Genomic DNA, 20,174 nt, shown 5'->3' with positions numbered 1-20,174 from the left:
TATATATATATATATATAAAAACAACATCTAAGTGTTGTTCTTTTCATTGATCCAATTTATTAGGAGACCCTTCCTTCTATGTATGCAACTTTTCAAAGCTTCACTCCTCACATTTAAACATTTTATTTTTGGGTCATGAATGGACCGGAGGATGTAGTATTTCTCTGCGTTACAGAGTGAGCATTGACTTAATTCCGGGACGTAGGCTGGTCTATGCTCTATTTTTCTCCATTTTATGGAAAAGGGTGTATTTTTTTCTTTAAGCTCCCACACGCGGGTAGCTAATGCTGTATTCATCCTTGTTTTAGCTCTAAAGGAGCTCATATGTGCATAATACCTTTGTTTAAATTGGCCTTTTGTCATACCTATATATATTTCCGGTATATTTGTGGATTGTTCCGTTACTGTGGCCTCATAGACAAGGGATTCAGCTTTACAATTACCCTCCAATGGACAGCTATTTTTGGTCCTGCAAGAGCAGCCTGCGTTATCTATCTTTTTTGGTTCTTTGGATATTATCGACTTTATTGATGGAGCTGTCGAGTAACTAACTTTCACCGTGTTTCTATTAAAAAGTTTATGTAGTCTATGTGTTCTTGGAAAATGTTTGTCTAGAAGGCTAAGAAAACAATGCCCTACTCTAGTTTTAGTGTTCAATGAAAACGGAGGTAAGAACCAGATTATTTTCCGTTTCCTCTTTCGTTTTATATTTTCTTTATTCTGGGTTTGTTGAAATTTTATGTTTTCATTGAACCCACTTTGATGCAGTGCGTCATTATAATATGGTGCTGCTTTCTCGAACACTTCAGCGTTCGAAGAAAGCCGTGAAATCCTTTGGCTAATGTTCGCTACCATATTTTTAAACACTGTGGGTGGGTGGCATGAACCCTTATTTATATACATGAGTTTTTCATTTAGTTTGTGAAAGGGTTTGTGTATTTTCTTCTCGAGATCTAGAGTGGCATCTAAAAAATCTACTCTATCTAAATTTGTATGTATTATTATTTTAAAGCCTAGTCCTTTAAAAAATTCAGTTAGGTCTTTTCTAAGCCTGTCTAGTGCACATCCATTGTAGTCACGCGATAGGCAAAGTCCATCATCTCTATATAATCCAAAAAAGTGATCTGGGAATTTATATTTCATGGTCTCCAGTAGAAAAAGTCCAACCAGATCGCAGATATCAGCACTGTCATACGCCCCCATCGCGACCTCAAAGGGGTCTTCGGGGTTTGATTTTTTGACCCACGTTTTATCGTCAAAAAATAAAAGGGTCTGTCGAGCTTGCATGATTGTTTCCTTATCGAGCTCACTTATCTTTCTATATTTTGATGCGAAGATCAACGATTTTTCTAGGATTTCCTTAGTGATTGAAGGGTAAAAATCGACGATATCCAGTTGTGTAAACTTACATTTGTGTGGTTCAGTTATGTTTTTAAACCAGTCCAGTACCGCGCTAGTGTCTGCCCACAAATTAAGATTTGATTTTCTTTTTATCTCTTTTACTATTTCTCTAAGTATAGACTTGCTAGCTAGACCGATTTCGCTTTTAGCCGGGTTTATTAACCTGCAGGTTGGCCTATTATTAAAATTTTCCTTGTGGTCTTTTAAAGTTATAAACACATTTTTCTTTGCTAACCTATTTACTCTGTATTCTATACCTAATTTTGTGGCAACTTCTGTAGCCTCTTGGTTAATAGATTTATAAGTATCTTTTCTTGCTACCTGGTATTTTTCTGTAATTGAGTTTAGTACAAGTTGTTTTTTCTGTTCCTTTTCCATTTTATATAAATTTTTCGTTTTATCTGAGAAAACAATCGTCTCATTTTCTCTTTTTATTTTTTTGATATCAGCTGTCATTGTTTTTTGAAATTGATTTGATCTATGTTTAAATTCAAGCTTAGCGATAATGTCTAGTAAATCTTTTTCAAAATTTTCTAATTCTTCCACTTTACTCGGGTATTTTATAGATTTTAATCCAAAATTGTTTTTCACATTCTCTTGGATGTTTGTTTCGTTTATAACCTTCCATCTCATCCTCTGAATTACATCTTCAATTTTCGATAGTAGGATTCTTGTATACAGCTGGTTACTTGGTGTTGGTATATTTTTAGTGGAGTAATTTAAGGTATATTGTTCCATCTCCGGTTGTTTTTAAAGAAGGTGGTCTTTACTTCCTGTTTTGTGGTGTTCTTTCCCGATAGTGCTCAACCACTAGGCTATTGGTATTTACCGTAAATTCCTGGTGGGGGCGAATATGATTAGTTTTTTTGGAAAAAGAATTCCAGCAGAGTGCTCAATTAAAAGGAAAATCCAAATTTTAAGAGCGTACTTATATTTTGTGTACAGAAAGTTGTTAGTTGAGACAGGTCATTGGTACCGTCGGTTTCAAGCCTGATAATAAGGCCCGTTTAAGGTATCCTTATCGAGCTCTCTTCAGCCAATATTCGTCTATCTTTGAGGTCGCGATGGGGGCGTATGACAGTGCTGATATCTGCGATCTGGTTGGACTTTTTCTACTGGAGACCATGAAATATAAATTCCCAGATCACTTTTTTGGATTATATAGAGATGATGGACTTTGCCTATCGCGTGACTACAATGGATGTGCACTAGACAGGCTTAGAAAAGACCTAACTGAATTTTTTAAAGGACTAGGCTTTAAAATAATAATACATACAAATTTAGATAGAGTAGATTTTTTAGATGCCACTCTAGATCTCGAGAAGAAAATACACAAACCCTTTCACAAACTAAATGAAAAACTCATGTATATAAATAAGGGTTCATGCCACCCACCCACAGTGTTTAAAAATATGGTAGCGAACATTAGCCAAAGGATTTCACGGCTTTCTTCGAACGCTGAAGTGTTCGAGAAAGCAGCACCATATTATAATGACGCACTGCATCAAAGTGGGTTCAATGAAAACATAAAATTTCAACAAACCCAGAATAAAGAAAATATAAAACGAAAGAGGAAACGGAAAATAATCTGGTTCTTACCTCCGTTTTCATTGAACACTAAAACTAGAGTAGGGCATTGTTTTCTTAGCCTTCTAGACAAACATTTTCCAAGAACACATAGACTACATAAACTTTTTAATAGAAACACGGTGAAAGTTAGTTACTCGACAGCTCCATCAATAAAGTCGATAATATCCAAAGAACCAAAAAAGATAGATAACGCAGGCTGCTCTTGCAGGACCAAAAATAGCTGTCCATTGGAGGGTAATTGTAAAGCTGAATCCCTTGTCTATGAGGCCACAGTAACGGAACAATCCACAAATATACCGGAAATATATATAGGTATGACAAAAGGCCAATTTAAACAAAGGTATTATGCACATATGAGCTCCTTTAGAGCTAAAACAAGGATGAATACAGCATTAGCTACCCGCGTGTGGGAGCTTAAAGAAAAAAATACACCCTTTTCCATAAAATGGAGAAAAATAGAGCATAGACCAGCCTACGTCCCGGAATTAAGTCAATGCTCACTCTGTAACGCAGAGAAATACTACATCCTCCGGTTCATTCATGACCCAAAAATAAAATGTTTAAATGTGAGGAGTGAAGCTTTGAAAAGTTGCATACATAGAAGGAAGGGTCTCCTAATAAATTGGATCAATGAAAAGAACAACACTTAGATGTTGTTTTTATATATATATATATATATATATATATAAGGAAAAAAAATTGTAAATACATAAATAATTAGTCGGTAAACTTGGATTTTAATCGCAATTATATTATAGATTTTTAATTAATGTCATATATATATATATATATATTATATTTTATAAATGTAATTTATAATCTATTTCGAATTTAAAACTATAGAAAAATATAATAATGTTAATAAACTAGGGAAATCACTTAGGATAGATAAATACTCACTTCCCCAAACCTTGAAAGATTTGGGTTTTTAAAAAATAATTTTTAAACGTATTTCGAAATTTTTAAACGTGATTCGATATAATTAAAAATATATTTTTTAAAACTTTAAACGTATTTTTGGAAATTTTTAAATGTTCGATATAATTAAACGAATTTTTAAGTTTTTAACCGATACCAATACAGATTTTAAAGTTTTTATACATAAGGAAAGAGATTTTAAAATTAAATGGGGTTCAAATTAAAATCGATTCATATATTAAAAAAAACATTTTTTCGAAATTAGATCTTAAATTTAAATAATTCAAAGTTGAAAATTAGGTATTACATTACCCGATATATATATATATATATATATATATATATATATATATATATAGATAGATAAAAAAAAAAAAAAAAAAAAAAAAAAAAAAAGGGGGGGGGGGATTAAACAAAACGAGATTTGAACGTGGACTCGCGAGGTATATATACTTCACACTTCCGGTTATAAGATAGACGAATATTGGCTGAAGAGAGCTCGATAAGGATACCTTAAACGGGCCTTATTATCGGGCTTGAAACCGACGGTACCAATGACCTGTCTCAACTAACAACTTTCTGTACACAAAATATAAGTACGCTCTTAAAATTTGGATTTTCCTTTTAATTGAGCACTCTGCTGGAATTCTTTTTCCAAAAAAACTAATCATATATATATATATATATATATATATATATAGTAGTGATTTCGAAAGTAAAAATAAAATGGCTTGGGTAGTATCAGCTAGAATTGGAACCAAAACATTTAACATTCTAGCCTGCTGCTACAGTTTGAGCAATCGTGAGATGGATAAGAAATAGCTAAAAAGGAACCAACTTTTTATGCATAGTACAAAGGAATTTTAAGTCTACTTACACCTGTCAAGTTCCAATTTCTTCCAATTATGACTTTTTAACAGCTGTTTTTATCGGCTAAATACCCATAAAAAAGGTCTACAAAAAATGCAATCATTTAACCTGCCTCGCGTTGCTCTGTGACCTTGCATTTCGAAGATGAAAAAATGGAGACAGTGAGTTTTATAAATTAGACCCTTCTGTTAGATGGAAAATCTATCTCAAAAACTCAAGGAAAATTTCTTGACCAGATTTTCACCTTGCTCTTGTACTTCTCTCCCATCTTACCTCTCTCATATTTCTATTCTTTTGCTTTTAATCTCATTTAAAGATCCACGAAATGCAACCATGCAAGCCATGGTTATTAGTGGTATTGCAATGTATCTTTCTGTGGTATTGAAATTAATAGATATGACAGTAAAAAAAATGATACTCGTATCATTTTTACATCCACCAAAGAGGTTATGATTTTAGTAGAGTTTATGAACAAGTTAGCATCTATATCACTTGACCAATTATCATCAAACTTGGTGAAAATATTCGTCATGGTCTAATTTTTAATTTTGGGATCAAAATCCTGGAAAAAGTGAAAGTCATATTGACAATAACTTCAGTTTTGTTCATCATCAAGACTCACTACTTAGCCCATGTTGTAGTCAATAATATGAATTTTAGCATGACAAAAGTTTTACATGGGATGGAAGTTTAATTGAAGTTAAAAATTTTTTATTGAAATGTCAACCTCCAATTTTCCCAAATTTGATATATGGAACAGATACGCTTTGATAACAATAACCACTATGCAAAATGTCAGTCTGATCAGATAGTTTTAGAGTTATCAACGTTTCTTTAGCAAAACTTCAGGAATACTTTGTATAATATAGAGAAGTAAACCTCACGTCTTTACATTGGTCAGGTGAAGGTATGCAGTCACACAACTGACCTATGTTCTAGTTTTAATACTAGTATTATATTGTAAGTACTTAATGAGCAAGCTATAATAAAATTGTGTGTTCAACGATCCATGCAGGTGATTTATTATTCAGTTTGTTGTACAATCAATACAGTAAGCTTATTTTTGTAGTTGTGCCAGAAACATGTTTGGAATTTGTCATCAGTCACAAATCGGTTCTAAACACACTTAACAAATTACACTTGATTTGCTCAGTTTTGTTTTCTTTATTCAACTATTGATAATGTTTAAACGCTGAGGAAGAACTTGAACTTGTTTGATCTTCGTGATCTTGCAAAATCGATCACTTCCATGTTTTTGATCCCTCAACCATGTAAATTATGTACCCAAAAAGGCATATGCTATGATTCTTCTTACGAGTCGTGTTGAGGTTCTAGTATTGGTGGTTGCCGGGCACAAAGCCATCATTCACTGTTCACACATAATAAAGATGACACAAATACAAGCATTGTATACACTATACTTGTTTGACACAGATGTGCGTGTGTGCGTATGATAAGGATGCTGTCGTTTGCCATGATTATTTTCATGCTCTTCTAACAGCATCTCCCAAATCCGTTTCAAAATGGCCAATCTTTTTTAATGTCTGTTTTGTCATTCCTAGCTAATCTTTACTGATTGTGTTGGTTGTGGAGAGGATGCATCACACAACTACATACTACTTTTCTTATCATGAATGATTTCAGAAATTAATTTAACACCAATGGTCTGCCATCTTGATAGAAAAAGTAAACACTAAAATAGTTTATATAGTATGAAGGAGTTAATAAAAAATTATGTGCCAATAATATGTTCAAAAATTCCAAAACACCACTTTTTTCTGTGTACTTTATGCAAAAAAGTATAACTTGGTCCTGGAATTGAGTTACGTTGAGAGAAAAAAAAAAAAAAAAAAATTTCAATTGTTTCAATTCTTATTTAACTGAATAAATCGCTCATCTCTCAGCTTTCTCTATTTCTCTTGTCCCCTTCCATCTCTTTTATTAATTACTAGCAAGGGGTACCCGGCGTTGCCCGGGTGTTTTTCGGGGTATGTGAAAAAAACCCGAAAATGTGAAAAAAAAAAAAAAAAAACGAAGCCTTCACGACGCGCAGTTGGAAAATAGTAAAGTGTTAAAAAAAACCAAAAACACAGGTACGCATTTTTGAGTGACGTGACGGCGATAGGTATTCAGCAGTAAGCATTTTGTGCGGGGGACAGTTTTGAATGAGGTGAATAAATCGGTTTGTTTGTTTTTAAAAATCCGCTCCCTGTTTATTAGGAGGAGCGAAATGAAAGCTACAGTCTGATATGACGAAGTCAACATTGAACAAACGTTACTTAGCTCTCTTGAGACAACTGGCTTTCGGCCTGTGATTAGAGTCGAGACTGGAAGCATGAAAATAGTTTTTGGTGTATGTACTAGTGATGGGACGATTCAAAATTTTTCCAGATTCTGATACAATTGCTGATTCCATTCTAAATTTCCAATTCCAATATGATTCCCAATTCTGATTCTTTTAAAATTAATAAATATTTAATTAGAGATTTGTTTTTTGGGGGGTTTTTTTTTTTTTTTTTTTTTTTGTAAATTTTCTAATTTACGGGTATATTTTTTCTCAGATGTTTTCCTTGTAATTGATTGAAAATTGTAAGAAAAAAGATTTTTGATTTTAAAACAAAACCAAATCGTATCAATTCATCGTTAGTGTACAACATGCAACTTGAAAGTTTTCATAAACAGTTGAAAATAGTGAACAATTGGTAAGCAAAAATGAGAAAACAATCTAAGAACAAAATATTTAATAATGCCCCTACCATTCTGACAAATTAATTTCTAAATAATGTTACTATTTAGAAAACCATTTTTTACATAGGGAGAGCATGGGTCTTGTTAACTATTTTGTGCCTTCTCTCTATGAATGAAGTTAAAATTTTATTTAATTATAAAAGTTTGGTGGGTTATTAAATTTATTTGGTTTGCTGTTACAGCAAAGCAAATAAACCAAAAACAAGATGCAAATAATGATAATCATTATTATAATAATAATGATAATCATTATTATAATAATGATAATCATTATTATAAAAATAATGATAATCATTATTATAATAATGTCAAATTTTTAGATTAACACTCTCAGCTAAATCCCCATTCTAAAAAAAAAAAATATTACTTTTATAGTGGACTAGTGGGGGGGGGGGTACCCTGTATTGCCCGGGTGTTTGTAGGTGTGTGTTTTTTTAGGTAAATGAAAAGAAAAATCGTTGTTTTAAAACGAACGGAGCCTTGACGCGCAGTTGGAAAATAGTAAAGTGTGGAAAAAAAATGTGTGACCTGGCAGGTCACACATTTTTTTTTTTTTTTTTAATGAGTTAATGGCGTGAATTTTGAGTGCGGGACAGTGTTTTATTTACCGCGAGTCTGTTGGCTTCTTTTTTTCATACGAAAAAGCTTAATGTACATGCGGCGATCATAGGCAATAGTTATTCAGCAGTTAACATTTTCTGCGGGACAGTTTTTAATGAGGTCAATAACCAGGTTTGTTTGTTTTTACCTAACTTTGGGGAAAACCAGCTTCCTGTTTATTAGGGGGAGTGTCTCCTCTCGAAATGAAAGCAACCATCTGATATGACAAAGCCGACATTGACCAAACATTACATCGCTTTCTAGAGACCACTGGCTGTGGGCCAGTGATTCGAATCGAGTTTCGCTTTTTTTTTTTATACCGAAAAACGAAAGCAACACATGCTGATCCGAAAATGTCGAATATTTAACGTTTCAAAGTCAGGCAAATTAAATAGAGAGGCGACCCCCCCCCCTTGGTAAGTCTATATATTATCATTTAAACGTGATATAAAAAGTTTTAAAAATGAGCGACGGCCTCGAGAATCCGCCGGAAAAAAGCCTTTTGAAGACATACACAAAAAGCGAACATACGTACATTTTCACTTTTATATATATAGATTACGTGGGAAACCCTTAAAAAACTTGATGGAAAAAAAAAAAGCAATATTTTAGTATTTAGCTAGATAAATGTGTCAAGATTCTTTTAAAAATAAATTTTATTAATTTTTATTCAAATATTTTCTTGGTAAACAACAGATTAATCAAAAAAGTTTTGTTTTTTTTAGAAGCAAAACATCGACTTCAGTTTCATTGTTGGATTTTTAGAAATAATAAAAGCGGTTTTTCATATGTACTTTTATATTCGCTAGATAAAAATGTAAAAATAAAAAAATTTTTGTAGAAATTTGTTTTTATGACGGAAACAAATCTGGCACACCAGCGTACATTTTAGTGTACTTTTTGGCAAACCAAAATAGCAGATTGAAATCTGGCATGCTGGTGTCCCAAAAATCATTACCTGATCATACTACTACAAAAAAAAAAAAAAAAAAAAAAAAAAATTTAATATTAGAGATTTCTGTTAACTATTCTGTACAGTCTAGTACAGTACAGTCTCTTTGAAACAATGTTCATATTTTTTTCTCACAATTATACGCATTTGGTCGATTATTAGATAGATTTGTGTTCCTAGAAAAGAAAAACAAATTACAGATACTACTACTAATAATAATAGCAGTAAATATATTAATCCCTTTAGCTAAATCACTTTCCTAAAATGGGATTCTAGATTTTTAAATAATTATGTGGTGAACAGTAAGAACAAAAAAGAAAAGCGTTTTAAAATTTCACAAAGGAAAATTGTTTCACATAAAATGATACTCATTTTGGCCCGTTCTTGCGTAATCGCTCAAAAATTAAACAAAATACTCGTACAGCATAACATTTTCGATCGATTGTTAATATTTATTTATGCGTTTCATTTTTAATTTTGTGCGGTTATTCTTCTGCCGGAGTTATTAGGCAGCCATTTTTAAAATTCTGACTCAAAGAGGAGACAATAAGTTTGTTTTAAACCAAAAACTCACTTCAAAAGAAGTTTAAACACAAATTTATTTAGGTAGGTAGGTAGGAGTCTTGCCTGCAAATATGCAACAAATAAATGTTACCAAACATTTATTTGTTGCATATTTGCTAACATTTCTTTTTCTGTTAATTACAGTAATAAATATCCCAATCCCATACTTCTTTCTGGGGAAATTTAAATGTAGATATAATTTTCTTTTTAATTAAGAAAATCTTCATTATTACACATTTTATCCAACCGGAGATTTTCATCTATATTTTTCACTTGCGTCTAAAGAGAAGCGCCATAAAATTTTAATTATTTCAGAAGAAGCCGATGACAGACACCGCCAATGTACAGTTGGCGTTAACAAAATTTAAAAATCCCAACCAGAGCATTTAAAACCTTTTAATAATCAAGTGAACTCCTTTAGATGGGGACATATAGACATTTAGCGAATAGATGCAAAAAGTTTACAAAGGAAATAGGCAAGTTATCTCTCGATAAATAACCAATAAATAAAATAAACTGCGAATCAATGTTAAATCTGTAAATGAGATTTTTAACCCATTCTGTGGCCCTTCTCAGTTTTATGTTGTAAATGAACAATTAATAAAATTTTTATGTTGTAAATGAACAATTAATAAAATTGTGCTTGTTTTATTTTTTATTGGAAAAAAAAAAAAAAAAAAAAAAATCGGTTTCAAATCAGAAATTAGGCTATAATTTTTCCGATTTTGATACCCCCCAAAAGTTCTGATTTTTCCAATTCTGATGAATCGTCCCAACATTAGTATGTATCACAAGGCTTGGAACAGACTACCAGAAGAAACAACAAACACAGCCATTCACCAGCTTCAATAACCATGCAGACAAATGTGAAGATGATGACTCACACAAAACTGTACTGGTCTTTCTATGCTTTAATCCACTTCAATCTTTAATAAAGAGTGGAATCAGATATTTAATGATAACTAGCATCTATAGACATTCACCATGCATTTGTTTCAACTGAAATATATTTATCTAATTACTCTGAATAATGTAGTTTTAAAATATCTCTGCTTATGGAAATCTATCCCCAAAATGTATGAGCTTCTGGCATATTTCCATTCCATGAATGTTTTACACAATAATATTATTTTATTTTTGGATAGAACACTATGATCCTAGCTTGAAAGCCAAGAAAATGTATTTCAGTTTGATTTTCACATTCAATACCACAATGACATCAGATAATGTTTTTTTTCATTACTTCATCAACACTCAACCAATTCCATCTGTTAAAAAAAGGGTGGAGGGTGATAACATACACACACAAACCTGAAATTACCTTAGTGTATTATTACTAGGACTATGACAACAGCATATTCTTTTCATTGTTTTGACTTTCGAGTATATATCCGACACAGTTAATCAACCGAAAACCACATCACTCTATATAAAAGCATATAAGATATTAACGGATACACACTCGAGAGTAAAAACAACAAAAAGAATATGCTGTTGTCACAGCCCTAATTATTACAGATTTGATAGAAGCAAATAGACTTGTTTTCAACCATGCAAGGTGAATGTTTTAACAAATGTCACATTTTATGAATGTTTGAATAAAAACATAAATCGTATTAATGGTGTTTATGACCAATGAATCATGCATGTCTCATAAAACATAATTCCGTATTTCTTCAGCTCTCCTGAATACTAGCCCAGACTAATAATACTAAATCAACAGTGACAATAGCATATACATATTACAACTTGCTATTTTCCATTGGCTTCTTCAATAACTATTGATTTTGTTCCGTTTTTGTAGATGTACCTGTTTTAGCATCACTTATTTAGTCTATATTCTTATTATAACGCTGATTTATTAATATTAGAATAAGAGACATGAAGAAATAATATCAGGTATTGCAGTCATTTGTAATTACAAGTTGAACTTAAGTGCTTACATTATTGCGTCTTTTCAGCCTAAAAGTGTATTGAACTTGCGATGACTGGTTTAACCTAGCCAGGTTGAGCCAGCCGTTTTCAAAGCAAATTGTGATCGTAACCATTACAGCCCACTTTTGTCAATCACCAATCATAAACTCATACAATATGACTAGCCAATCCCAATCCTAAAAGTACATCTACTGATCTTTAATTGCCAACCAGCACATTTGTGCAAGCCAGATACAGTGTGTGTGGGAGGAGGGGGTCTTTTAGATGTGTTCTCCTAAGAACCACCTGAAGATCATCTTTTGTTTAAACATCAGCTGATTTTCAACTTCAGAGCTTGGAAATATAAAACACTGAACAATTAGAAACAAGATTAAAAAAAAATTTTTTATTTTCAATTTAAATACATCAAAAGTTGTTTTGGTAATCTTATAGAATCATTTCAGTCTGGTTTTATGGGTTTTTCAAGTGCTTTTGAGATGCGAGTGATTCTATAAAAATATATGGTTTTGCAGGAATGTTTTATTCTAATGAATTGAGTATGTCATCAGGGGAAAAAAATGTTAGTCCAAATTAACTATGGAAGTCTACAATTGTTATATTTTTATGCAGGGTCAGTTTTACAAATTTGAAATTTAATTTCAAAAGAATTTTTTACAAACCAAAATAATTGCTCAAGTTTGTTTGTCTTTCTTTTTTGTTTGTTTTTTTTATATACATTTTATAGCAATAAATGATTCAACAGAAAATGGATTTCAGTTTTTTTAATTTTTTTTATAAAAATTGTTTTTTCAGGTGGAGATCAAAAAACATTAAAAATATAAGTTTACAAAAAGTTAAATGAAAAGACGTAAGAAATTTGCTTCTGTTTTCTAAAATTTCTTTAAATTATATAATTGTTGTAGACAAAATGTGGTTCGACCAAACCATAGATCAATTTATGATATGAATCATGGATGTAATTTTTTTAATTGTCATGTTTACTTTTCATAATTGTAATATTGTTTTCCTCAACATTAAAATCCCCCCCCCTTTATATATTTCGTCCGTTACATATTAAAATGATTGGTCTTTGTTGATAGACAAAGGCACATTGAGAACGTCAGAATATTTTTCAAACAATTAAATGAAAGGTCTATATGGAAAGAATTGAAAGAAATTTCTGATGTAAATCAATGTAGTCACAATTGCTATGAATGATAGACTCTGCATTTCCAACACACTTTGTTAGATGCTTGTAAAACTGAACAGTCACATTATAGAGACCGATTAGAAACAAAAAAAATTCATTATATAAGCCAGTAGGTCGCATAAGACAGGTTTCATCACTGCTGAAAAAAATTCAAGGTCATTCTTTGGTGAAAGTACAAAAGAGCATTGAGAAAATTATTTTAGAAATAAGAAAAACGTGGTCTATTCAGCTTACTACTATTATTTTCTATAACGAATTAAAGTCTTTGTGTAATATTACTAACAAGATATTGTGGAAATTCCAGAGCTTTCTACATCGATCTGTATAATTTACTGTTAATGATATTCTTTAGATAAAAATATGCTTGATGGTTCCAAGATTCAGCATCAATATAAGAAATAATGTATCAAAATGTATACTTGACCATGATTGTATGTTTCCAAAATTGATTAAAATCAAAGCAATTGTATAAATGGGCAGATCATAGAAAACAGATTTCCTCATAAGCTAGCCACACTGATGAAAACTACTGCCTTCATTTTTCTTGTCAACCAATCACATTTCTACTTTATGTACAAGCTCCAAAAACACCATAACTTTATTAATATCAATTGATAAAAATATTAACACCGTTTTTCATATAGTGCTATGGAAACCATTTCTTTTTTAAATATTGATGACCTTCAAATTATTGTAACTTTTTCTTTTTTTTTTTTTTAGATCCAAGACAGTTCCTATTTACTTTCTTCCTGACAAAGGGAAAATTAGACATAGGTCATTTTTTAATGCAAGGAAATTCCAGCTCTCTAAAAAGGGACATTCTAGATTGGAACAAAAATATAAATTGCCTCAGTCTTGAAAGATCTCTCGCTGACTGATGACAGATGCTACAAAAACTAAGCACTAAATATTTTAAGTGTCATTAAAGATAACAGTATTGAATTGATGTTAGTAAAATATCTCCAAATTATTTCATATTAGCATTGCCTGGGATGCAATGAAGTCATTTTAGTTTTTAACTTAGTTGTCTTCACATTTTTAAAATTAAGGTAAATAACTCCTATTATATTATTTAATATAAAGTTTGTTGATTTTTATTTTTAGGTGATTATTTAAAAATGTTTCATGTTAGAAGTTATCAGAGCTGGACAAAGTAATTGTTACAAAGAAATTGTGACAATAAAATCTATATTAGATGAAACGGATTTTCTCGGAAGATTATTTCACTAACAGTTTTCTTTCCGATTATTGTTAAAATTTCGATAATGTTTTGATGGGTTCTCTGAACTTTTTCAAGCGAATTGTTAATTTACGGTGATGCCCCTAGCCTTTTCCCAGATATTAATGAGATTTTCATTGATTATTTGTAGACGTAAATGTTTCTTAAACGGATAAAGTATCTTCAAATTAATGGAAATTCTACAACTTAAATCTTATTCTCAAGTTGTTTTTGGGTAAGTGATGACAAAAAAATCTGTATAATTTTCAGTTAATAATTATATTTGGTGCTTATTTAGAATTACATTTAAAAAAATACAAAAAAATCTTTATGATGTATGTACTCATCACAGGATGACAATATCATATTCCAAAAATCATATCAATTTATTCAGTTTTTTTAATTAAGAAAATCAAAATTTACGATTTTTAGCAATGAAAAAAGTTTTAACCATTTTGAATACAAACAAAATCTCAATAGTCAAATTGAATTGTCACCTTTGAATTTTTAAACATAATAGCAGCTCCCGGACCATATCTCGATTCTTCATAAAATTTGATTTTCTTAGTTAAAAAAACTACTTGACCAATTTACGTGATTTTTGGAATATAACAGCTTTGTTCCATGAGAAGTATGTACATAAAAGATTTTTCTGTATGTTTTTTTTTTCATAAGTTTAAATAAGCATCTGTTTGAAATGTCTTTTCGTATTTGTAAACATAATTTTCATTGTCAGCTAAATAATTTTTAAATAAATAAAACAAATGTTTCTTCTTTATTTACTTATTTATAATTCTTTTTAAAACCATAAATACTGTTTTCTTACCATAAAAATGTCAGCTAAATATTTTTCAAATCAATAAAATGAATGTCTCCTACATTTATTTAAAATTGTATCAATTCTTTTTAAAACAATATTTTGTATTTTTACCGTAAACAGAATTACCAATAAAACGAATATCACTTTTTGAAAACTATTTAAAATGATACTGTACAACATAATTTGATTTTGGGACAATTCATTTAAAAACGAGTCAGAAATGTAAAAGCATTATTGATCAGATTAATCACCATATTTGCTAATCAAATGATATCTGTTTTAAATGTGTGTGAAAGGTGATAAAGTATGAACATGAAATGCCTTAGTGTATTAGTATTACATAAATTAATAAAAATTAAAATATCGGCTGACATAAATAATTTCATTTTGCGCATGAGAAGTTTCATTTCAAATTTGGATTTTTGTTTCCAAAATCATAAGATTCGATTCGTTAAGATTTTACATAAGAAATCTTATGTTTATTCAAATAAACAGCAATTTGGAAAATAAATATACTTATATTTCAACAATATACCCAAAGAAGGCCAGAGAGCAAATCAATCAAAACAAAATATTAACGTTAATAAGTAAAAAGGAAGCCATATAAATAATAATGGAACTAAGCATTTCAAATATTTTGATAAAAAATCATTCTCTTGACTCTTTGGAAATTCTGTAGTTAGCAATGATATGAAAAACCATGAAACAAAATATATAGTTCAGAAAAAAAAAAAAAAATTTTGGCTTCAATCAAACAAAGGTGCTTGATTGAAGCCAAAACCCCCTTTTTTTCACAGAAGCCAATGTTAAGGTTTTGCAAGTTAAAGCTCTTTTTTCTTGGAATTGGGAGGAGATAGTTAAAAATCAAGAAATCAGTTTTTTCTTTTGTAGATCTTTTAGATTTTTCATCGCATTAAAAGTCGACATCATAAGAATTTGGTTTCTTCATAATTCAGTTTTCTGCAAATAGAAAATAAAATATTTTATCTTTGTATTTATTGGATCTATTTTTATTGACAATAATCCTGTTGCTAGTTTCAATAAAAACTAAAAAATATCAAATGCATTACAATTGAACCAGGAATTTTTTTTATTTAAACTCCACATGTCAACAAGTGAAAATCATTGAAATATTTTCCACATTCTGTAACATGCACATGATAATAAAAAAGTGTTGTTAATGTCTATATGTATCCTTTGCTCCTCCTCATGATGTCCCTAACTTTGTTCATTCCTGTGTTTTCGTTGGTTACATAGTACATGCTCGCAAGAGGGTCGCTGTTCTGATGAAGACTACAGATGTTGAAAGGTCCAAATCCATCACTACTCTCTCCATGTTATCAAACATCAAGAGGGCAATTATCTGCATTAGTCATCAAAGTTGTACCACCGAGGAGCAAAGGTTACTTTCAAGCACAAAAAATAAATAATTCAATGGTTCTTTTCTGTATAACAATTATTCTGAAAAATTGTTACAATGTTGTATTTGTGTAAAAAAAAAAAAAAAAAAAATTCTAAATGCATTTTCTACTTAAAGTGTTTCAGACTGGTTCTATTATCAAGTTTGGATGTTTTTACAGGGTTAAATGATAAGGTTGTTGCCCTAAAGAAAACAATACAGCTTTATTTTAAAACTTTTATTGAAAAAAATCAATTTAGGGGAATTGATTATGTAGTAGAGTTGACATCTATTCAATGTAGCTGCCTTCAGTCTCAATCACCGGCTTAATATACTAAATATCTGCGCATCTTGTTTGTCTCCATGCATCAGGGATGACATCACTTTGTGACATCATCTATAAAAACAAATAATGATAACTCTACAAAATGATGCCGCCAAACTGGGAGGGGGCGGGGGGGGGGGGCTTTATGCTATTTTATCTAAAAAAATAAATAAAGAAACGTTTAGAATCTTGGTCTGGTATAATACTAACAGTTGAATGTGCTAGTTTGATTGAATTGGAATTTTCAAATACTTAATAATAATAATAATATACATACATATAAAACCAACAGGTTGCAAGTGGTTTAGTTGAATAGAAAAGTTAGTTTTTAAGTGTATTTAAAATTGATCAAAGTTGCTTCTCATATGTTCTTGCACCATTGTAGAACATTTCTTTCCATGTTATTGTTATATTATTATGCATAAGCGTATGGTGGCGAGAAAGAACCAGACAAACAATACGTATTTAAATTTTAAATGATTGATTTTTCAATCGTTTATTTAAAGAAACATACTTAAGAAAATAAAAACAAAGTGTTCAAAGTTCATAAGCCTGTGAGAATGTTCAGGAAAGAAGATTTTTATCGTAAAGTTAATCTTTGTACGTCTTAAGAGAGAAAAGTCGGGTGCTAATATGAAATTGTGGTAAAATAAGAAGTGAAAATGTTAATTCTCGCTGTTGGTGATTTCCACGTGGAGAAATTGATGGATGATGCGCGCGTGAAAGTAGGTTTAACGCCGGGGAAGGAGGGGGGAATCCGACGGAGCCAATAATTATCTCATGCTGGTCGACTTGCTGTGACTCTGGGCGCTGACTTTTTGTCACGACGGCTACTGTTTTTATAATGGTGTCGCGGATGTAGTTGAAGACAAAGGGCAAATTGATAATTAGCTTATATTTTGCTATTTAAATTGCGTATGTTTATTTTGCTATTTAAATTGCGTTTGTTTATTGTGTCTTGTCGTAGGGAATCGTCTGTTTGGTATATGTATGCATGTGTTATATTGATTTAAAGTTGAAAAAGTTGTGAATGTAACCTAGTAGGTGTTGAATTGTTGCAATGTTTTGTGTAATATTTATTTGCATTAATATGCTGTCTAAGTTGTCTTTACTGTGATGCTTGTGTTTTACATTTTGGTTTTCTCTTTTGCTGTGCAGCCTTATCTGTTTTTTTTCTTGGTTGAAGTGATGTGCGAGCTATTCTATTGATGTGTGTATGTGAGAGAATGGGCTTTGAAATTGTTGTGTGTATTTATTGAGTTCATTTGTATTGCATCGACGAACGGAATTTTCTTATCGTCGCCATTGTTGTTGCCGTCGCAGCTGCTGCTGCTTTTCTGGTTTATTCATGTGACATATGAGGGATATGCGAATATAACATTATCCATTTCTAAATGGTTTCCTTTTTCATATGATGGGCTCTTGTGGGTTAAACCAGATCTTTCTTTATGTTTCATGTGAGTGTTTGCTATTCTTGTGTTTCTCATGCAAAAGCTTCTCAGGAAACCAAAATTTTCATGCGTACAAGTAATTATATTCCATCTAACAGCTAGGATATTATAAGGATGGTATATTTTCTTCAATTTCTTATCTTTATAATCAATATCCGACATGAGATGTGAATATGTTTGAGTTTTCTTGAATGTAACTTGTAAACTGTCCAAGCATATTCTAAGCCACAATGGAAGGGAATGGCATGTTGTGGATCATCCTCGCTTATGTAAAGTGAACCGACTCAAAAGCAACAGATTACAAAAGAACTTGAGAGGACAAGGAAACTTAACTATGATTGGACTGTTTCAACTGGTAGGTTCTGATTCGACTCTCATATTTGTTGAGACCTTAGTTGTATGATAAACAGGTTTTAGACGAGATGCCTAATTACACACGCAAAAAAGTTAAATTACAACAATCCCATATAAAAATAAGACGAGAATTAAATTTCAAAATTATTTTTAAAAAGTATCAGTTTGTAAAAAAAGAATTGTTGCTTACGAGGGAGCCTTTGCCGGGATAATCCTTATTTTCTATTGTGACTTGCAGACAACGGTCTTGTTTGATGAGGAAGTCTTTCACTTCCCAAGCTTTCGATCCATCCTTTAGCATAAAAATGGCTCGGTCATCACTAACCATATATCTGTTTTAAAAGGAAAAGAGAAAAATAAAAAATTATTTCTTGCTGGAAATTTTCTTCCTTTAAAATAACCCATAGATTTACTGAAGGATAAGAATAAAATATGATTTAAATCGAATTGGAAACTAATATTAGACATCACAAACCAGCCTAGAGTTGTGTGTACAAAAATGGGTGAATATAGTATAACTTCCTTCAATTTCAATTCGTGAAAACTCATTCTTTGGGTTATTTTTATAAAACAGACGTAAACAATTTATTTTTTCCCCTTTATAATTGTATGTTCTTTTTTATTTATTTTTTTCAGGTTATTTCAATTTAAGTAACTATTTTCATGAAACGGACAATTTTTTTTAAATGTGTACAATATTATATATTTCTATGCATAAAAAATAGTTCTCGACCATTAATATGTTGTGGTTTGAAGCAGGCTTTAAAATTGAAAACTTACGTGAAGTAAATTTTTGCTTTACTATGAAATTGTTTCCATCTGTTTTTACATGGTTCAAATTGAGTTGTTTTTTTTTTTGATTGACTATTAAAATAAAAATGTAGCTTGATCTCTATGAAACATATTGTGTAATCGATCTTTCGTCAGCAAAGAAGCAAAACTCGTTACTCGTTTGTATACAAAAAATATAAGCTTCATTTCTGGTGGTCATCGCCGTGTTATAAAAATCTGTGCGCTTAGCTGGATATAAACGGGATGGAATGGAAAAGTGGGTGACCAGAGCCACACTTGTCGTTAATCACCTCCAGGCTTGCTGGTGCATCTGTTTCCCCTTTCAGTCTGCTGTTTATATGTGATTTGCTTTGATTGCAGGATGCATCTCTCTGACCAATGCAGGTGTCAGGTGGCTCTTTCTCCTAACCGTCTGATTGACAGGTTGACACTATCATCCAGCGCATTACCACCAGATGTGTGTCCACCTCGACATTTGATGCATTTGTTACTGCTTCCTGTGTGCAACCTAATGTTACATCTGTGTTATGCATCATATTACAGAGATTCAATGTGTTAACTGTTGAAATGAATCATGTACAAACAATTAAATTATGCTTTCATGTCATTTTTCCAAGTTGTATTTTTTTTTTGCAAGAGGTAATGGCATTATAACATAAGAATTTGTAAGGATTTTACACTTGTTCAAAGTTTTTAGTTATAGACTGTGCGCGAACCTTTTCTAGTCTCACACAAAAACATGCGTTCACATCACAAGCCATATTTCTTGTCATATACATACGCACACATACACACACGTACATATATTCACGTTTGCGTACAGACATTCACATTCACGTGTATACACACACACACGCGCTAACGTACACACATGTACGCACACACATGCAACGTCAAATACCTGAAGACTTTGCTGTTGCACCCATCGCCAAACCAGAAGTGATGTAGGTTTAAATTAAAGCTAGTCAATCGAAAAGAGGGGATGACTTTCGGAAATATTGGCAAAAAATTTGACCACTCCCTGTAGAAAAGTGCCCAGTTGAGGG

The 20,174-nt window shown here is 31.3% G+C and overlaps 1 protein-coding gene across 1 annotated transcript in view; it reads right to left on the bottom strand.

Moving 5' to 3' along the window:
* Positions 1-13,466: 13,466 nt before the first annotated feature.
* The window catches only part of LOC145267112 (LDLR chaperone boca-like), a 40,995-nt gene continuing 34,287 nt past the window's right edge, over positions 13,467-20,174 (bottom strand). Inside the window, exons 4-5 of the mRNA XM_080123137.1 lie at positions 18,527-18,668; positions 13,467-15,767 (exon numbers count right to left, since the gene is read on the bottom strand). Of these exons, the coding sequence (XP_079979263.1) occupies positions 15,753-15,767; positions 18,527-18,668 (157 nt within the window). The 3' untranslated portion in view covers positions 13,467-15,752. The remainder of the gene's footprint in view (positions 15,768-18,526; positions 18,669-20,174) is intronic.

Source organism: Euprymna scolopes, chromosome 42, assembly GCF_053919585.1.
Source record: "Euprymna scolopes isolate OS-2025 chromosome 42, ASM5391958v1, whole genome shotgun sequence".
NCBI lineage: Eukaryota > Metazoa > Mollusca > Cephalopoda > Sepiida > Sepiolidae > Euprymna > Euprymna scolopes.
Note: the sequence above shows the minus strand (reverse complement) of the source record. Positions and strands in the feature narration are given on the sequence as shown.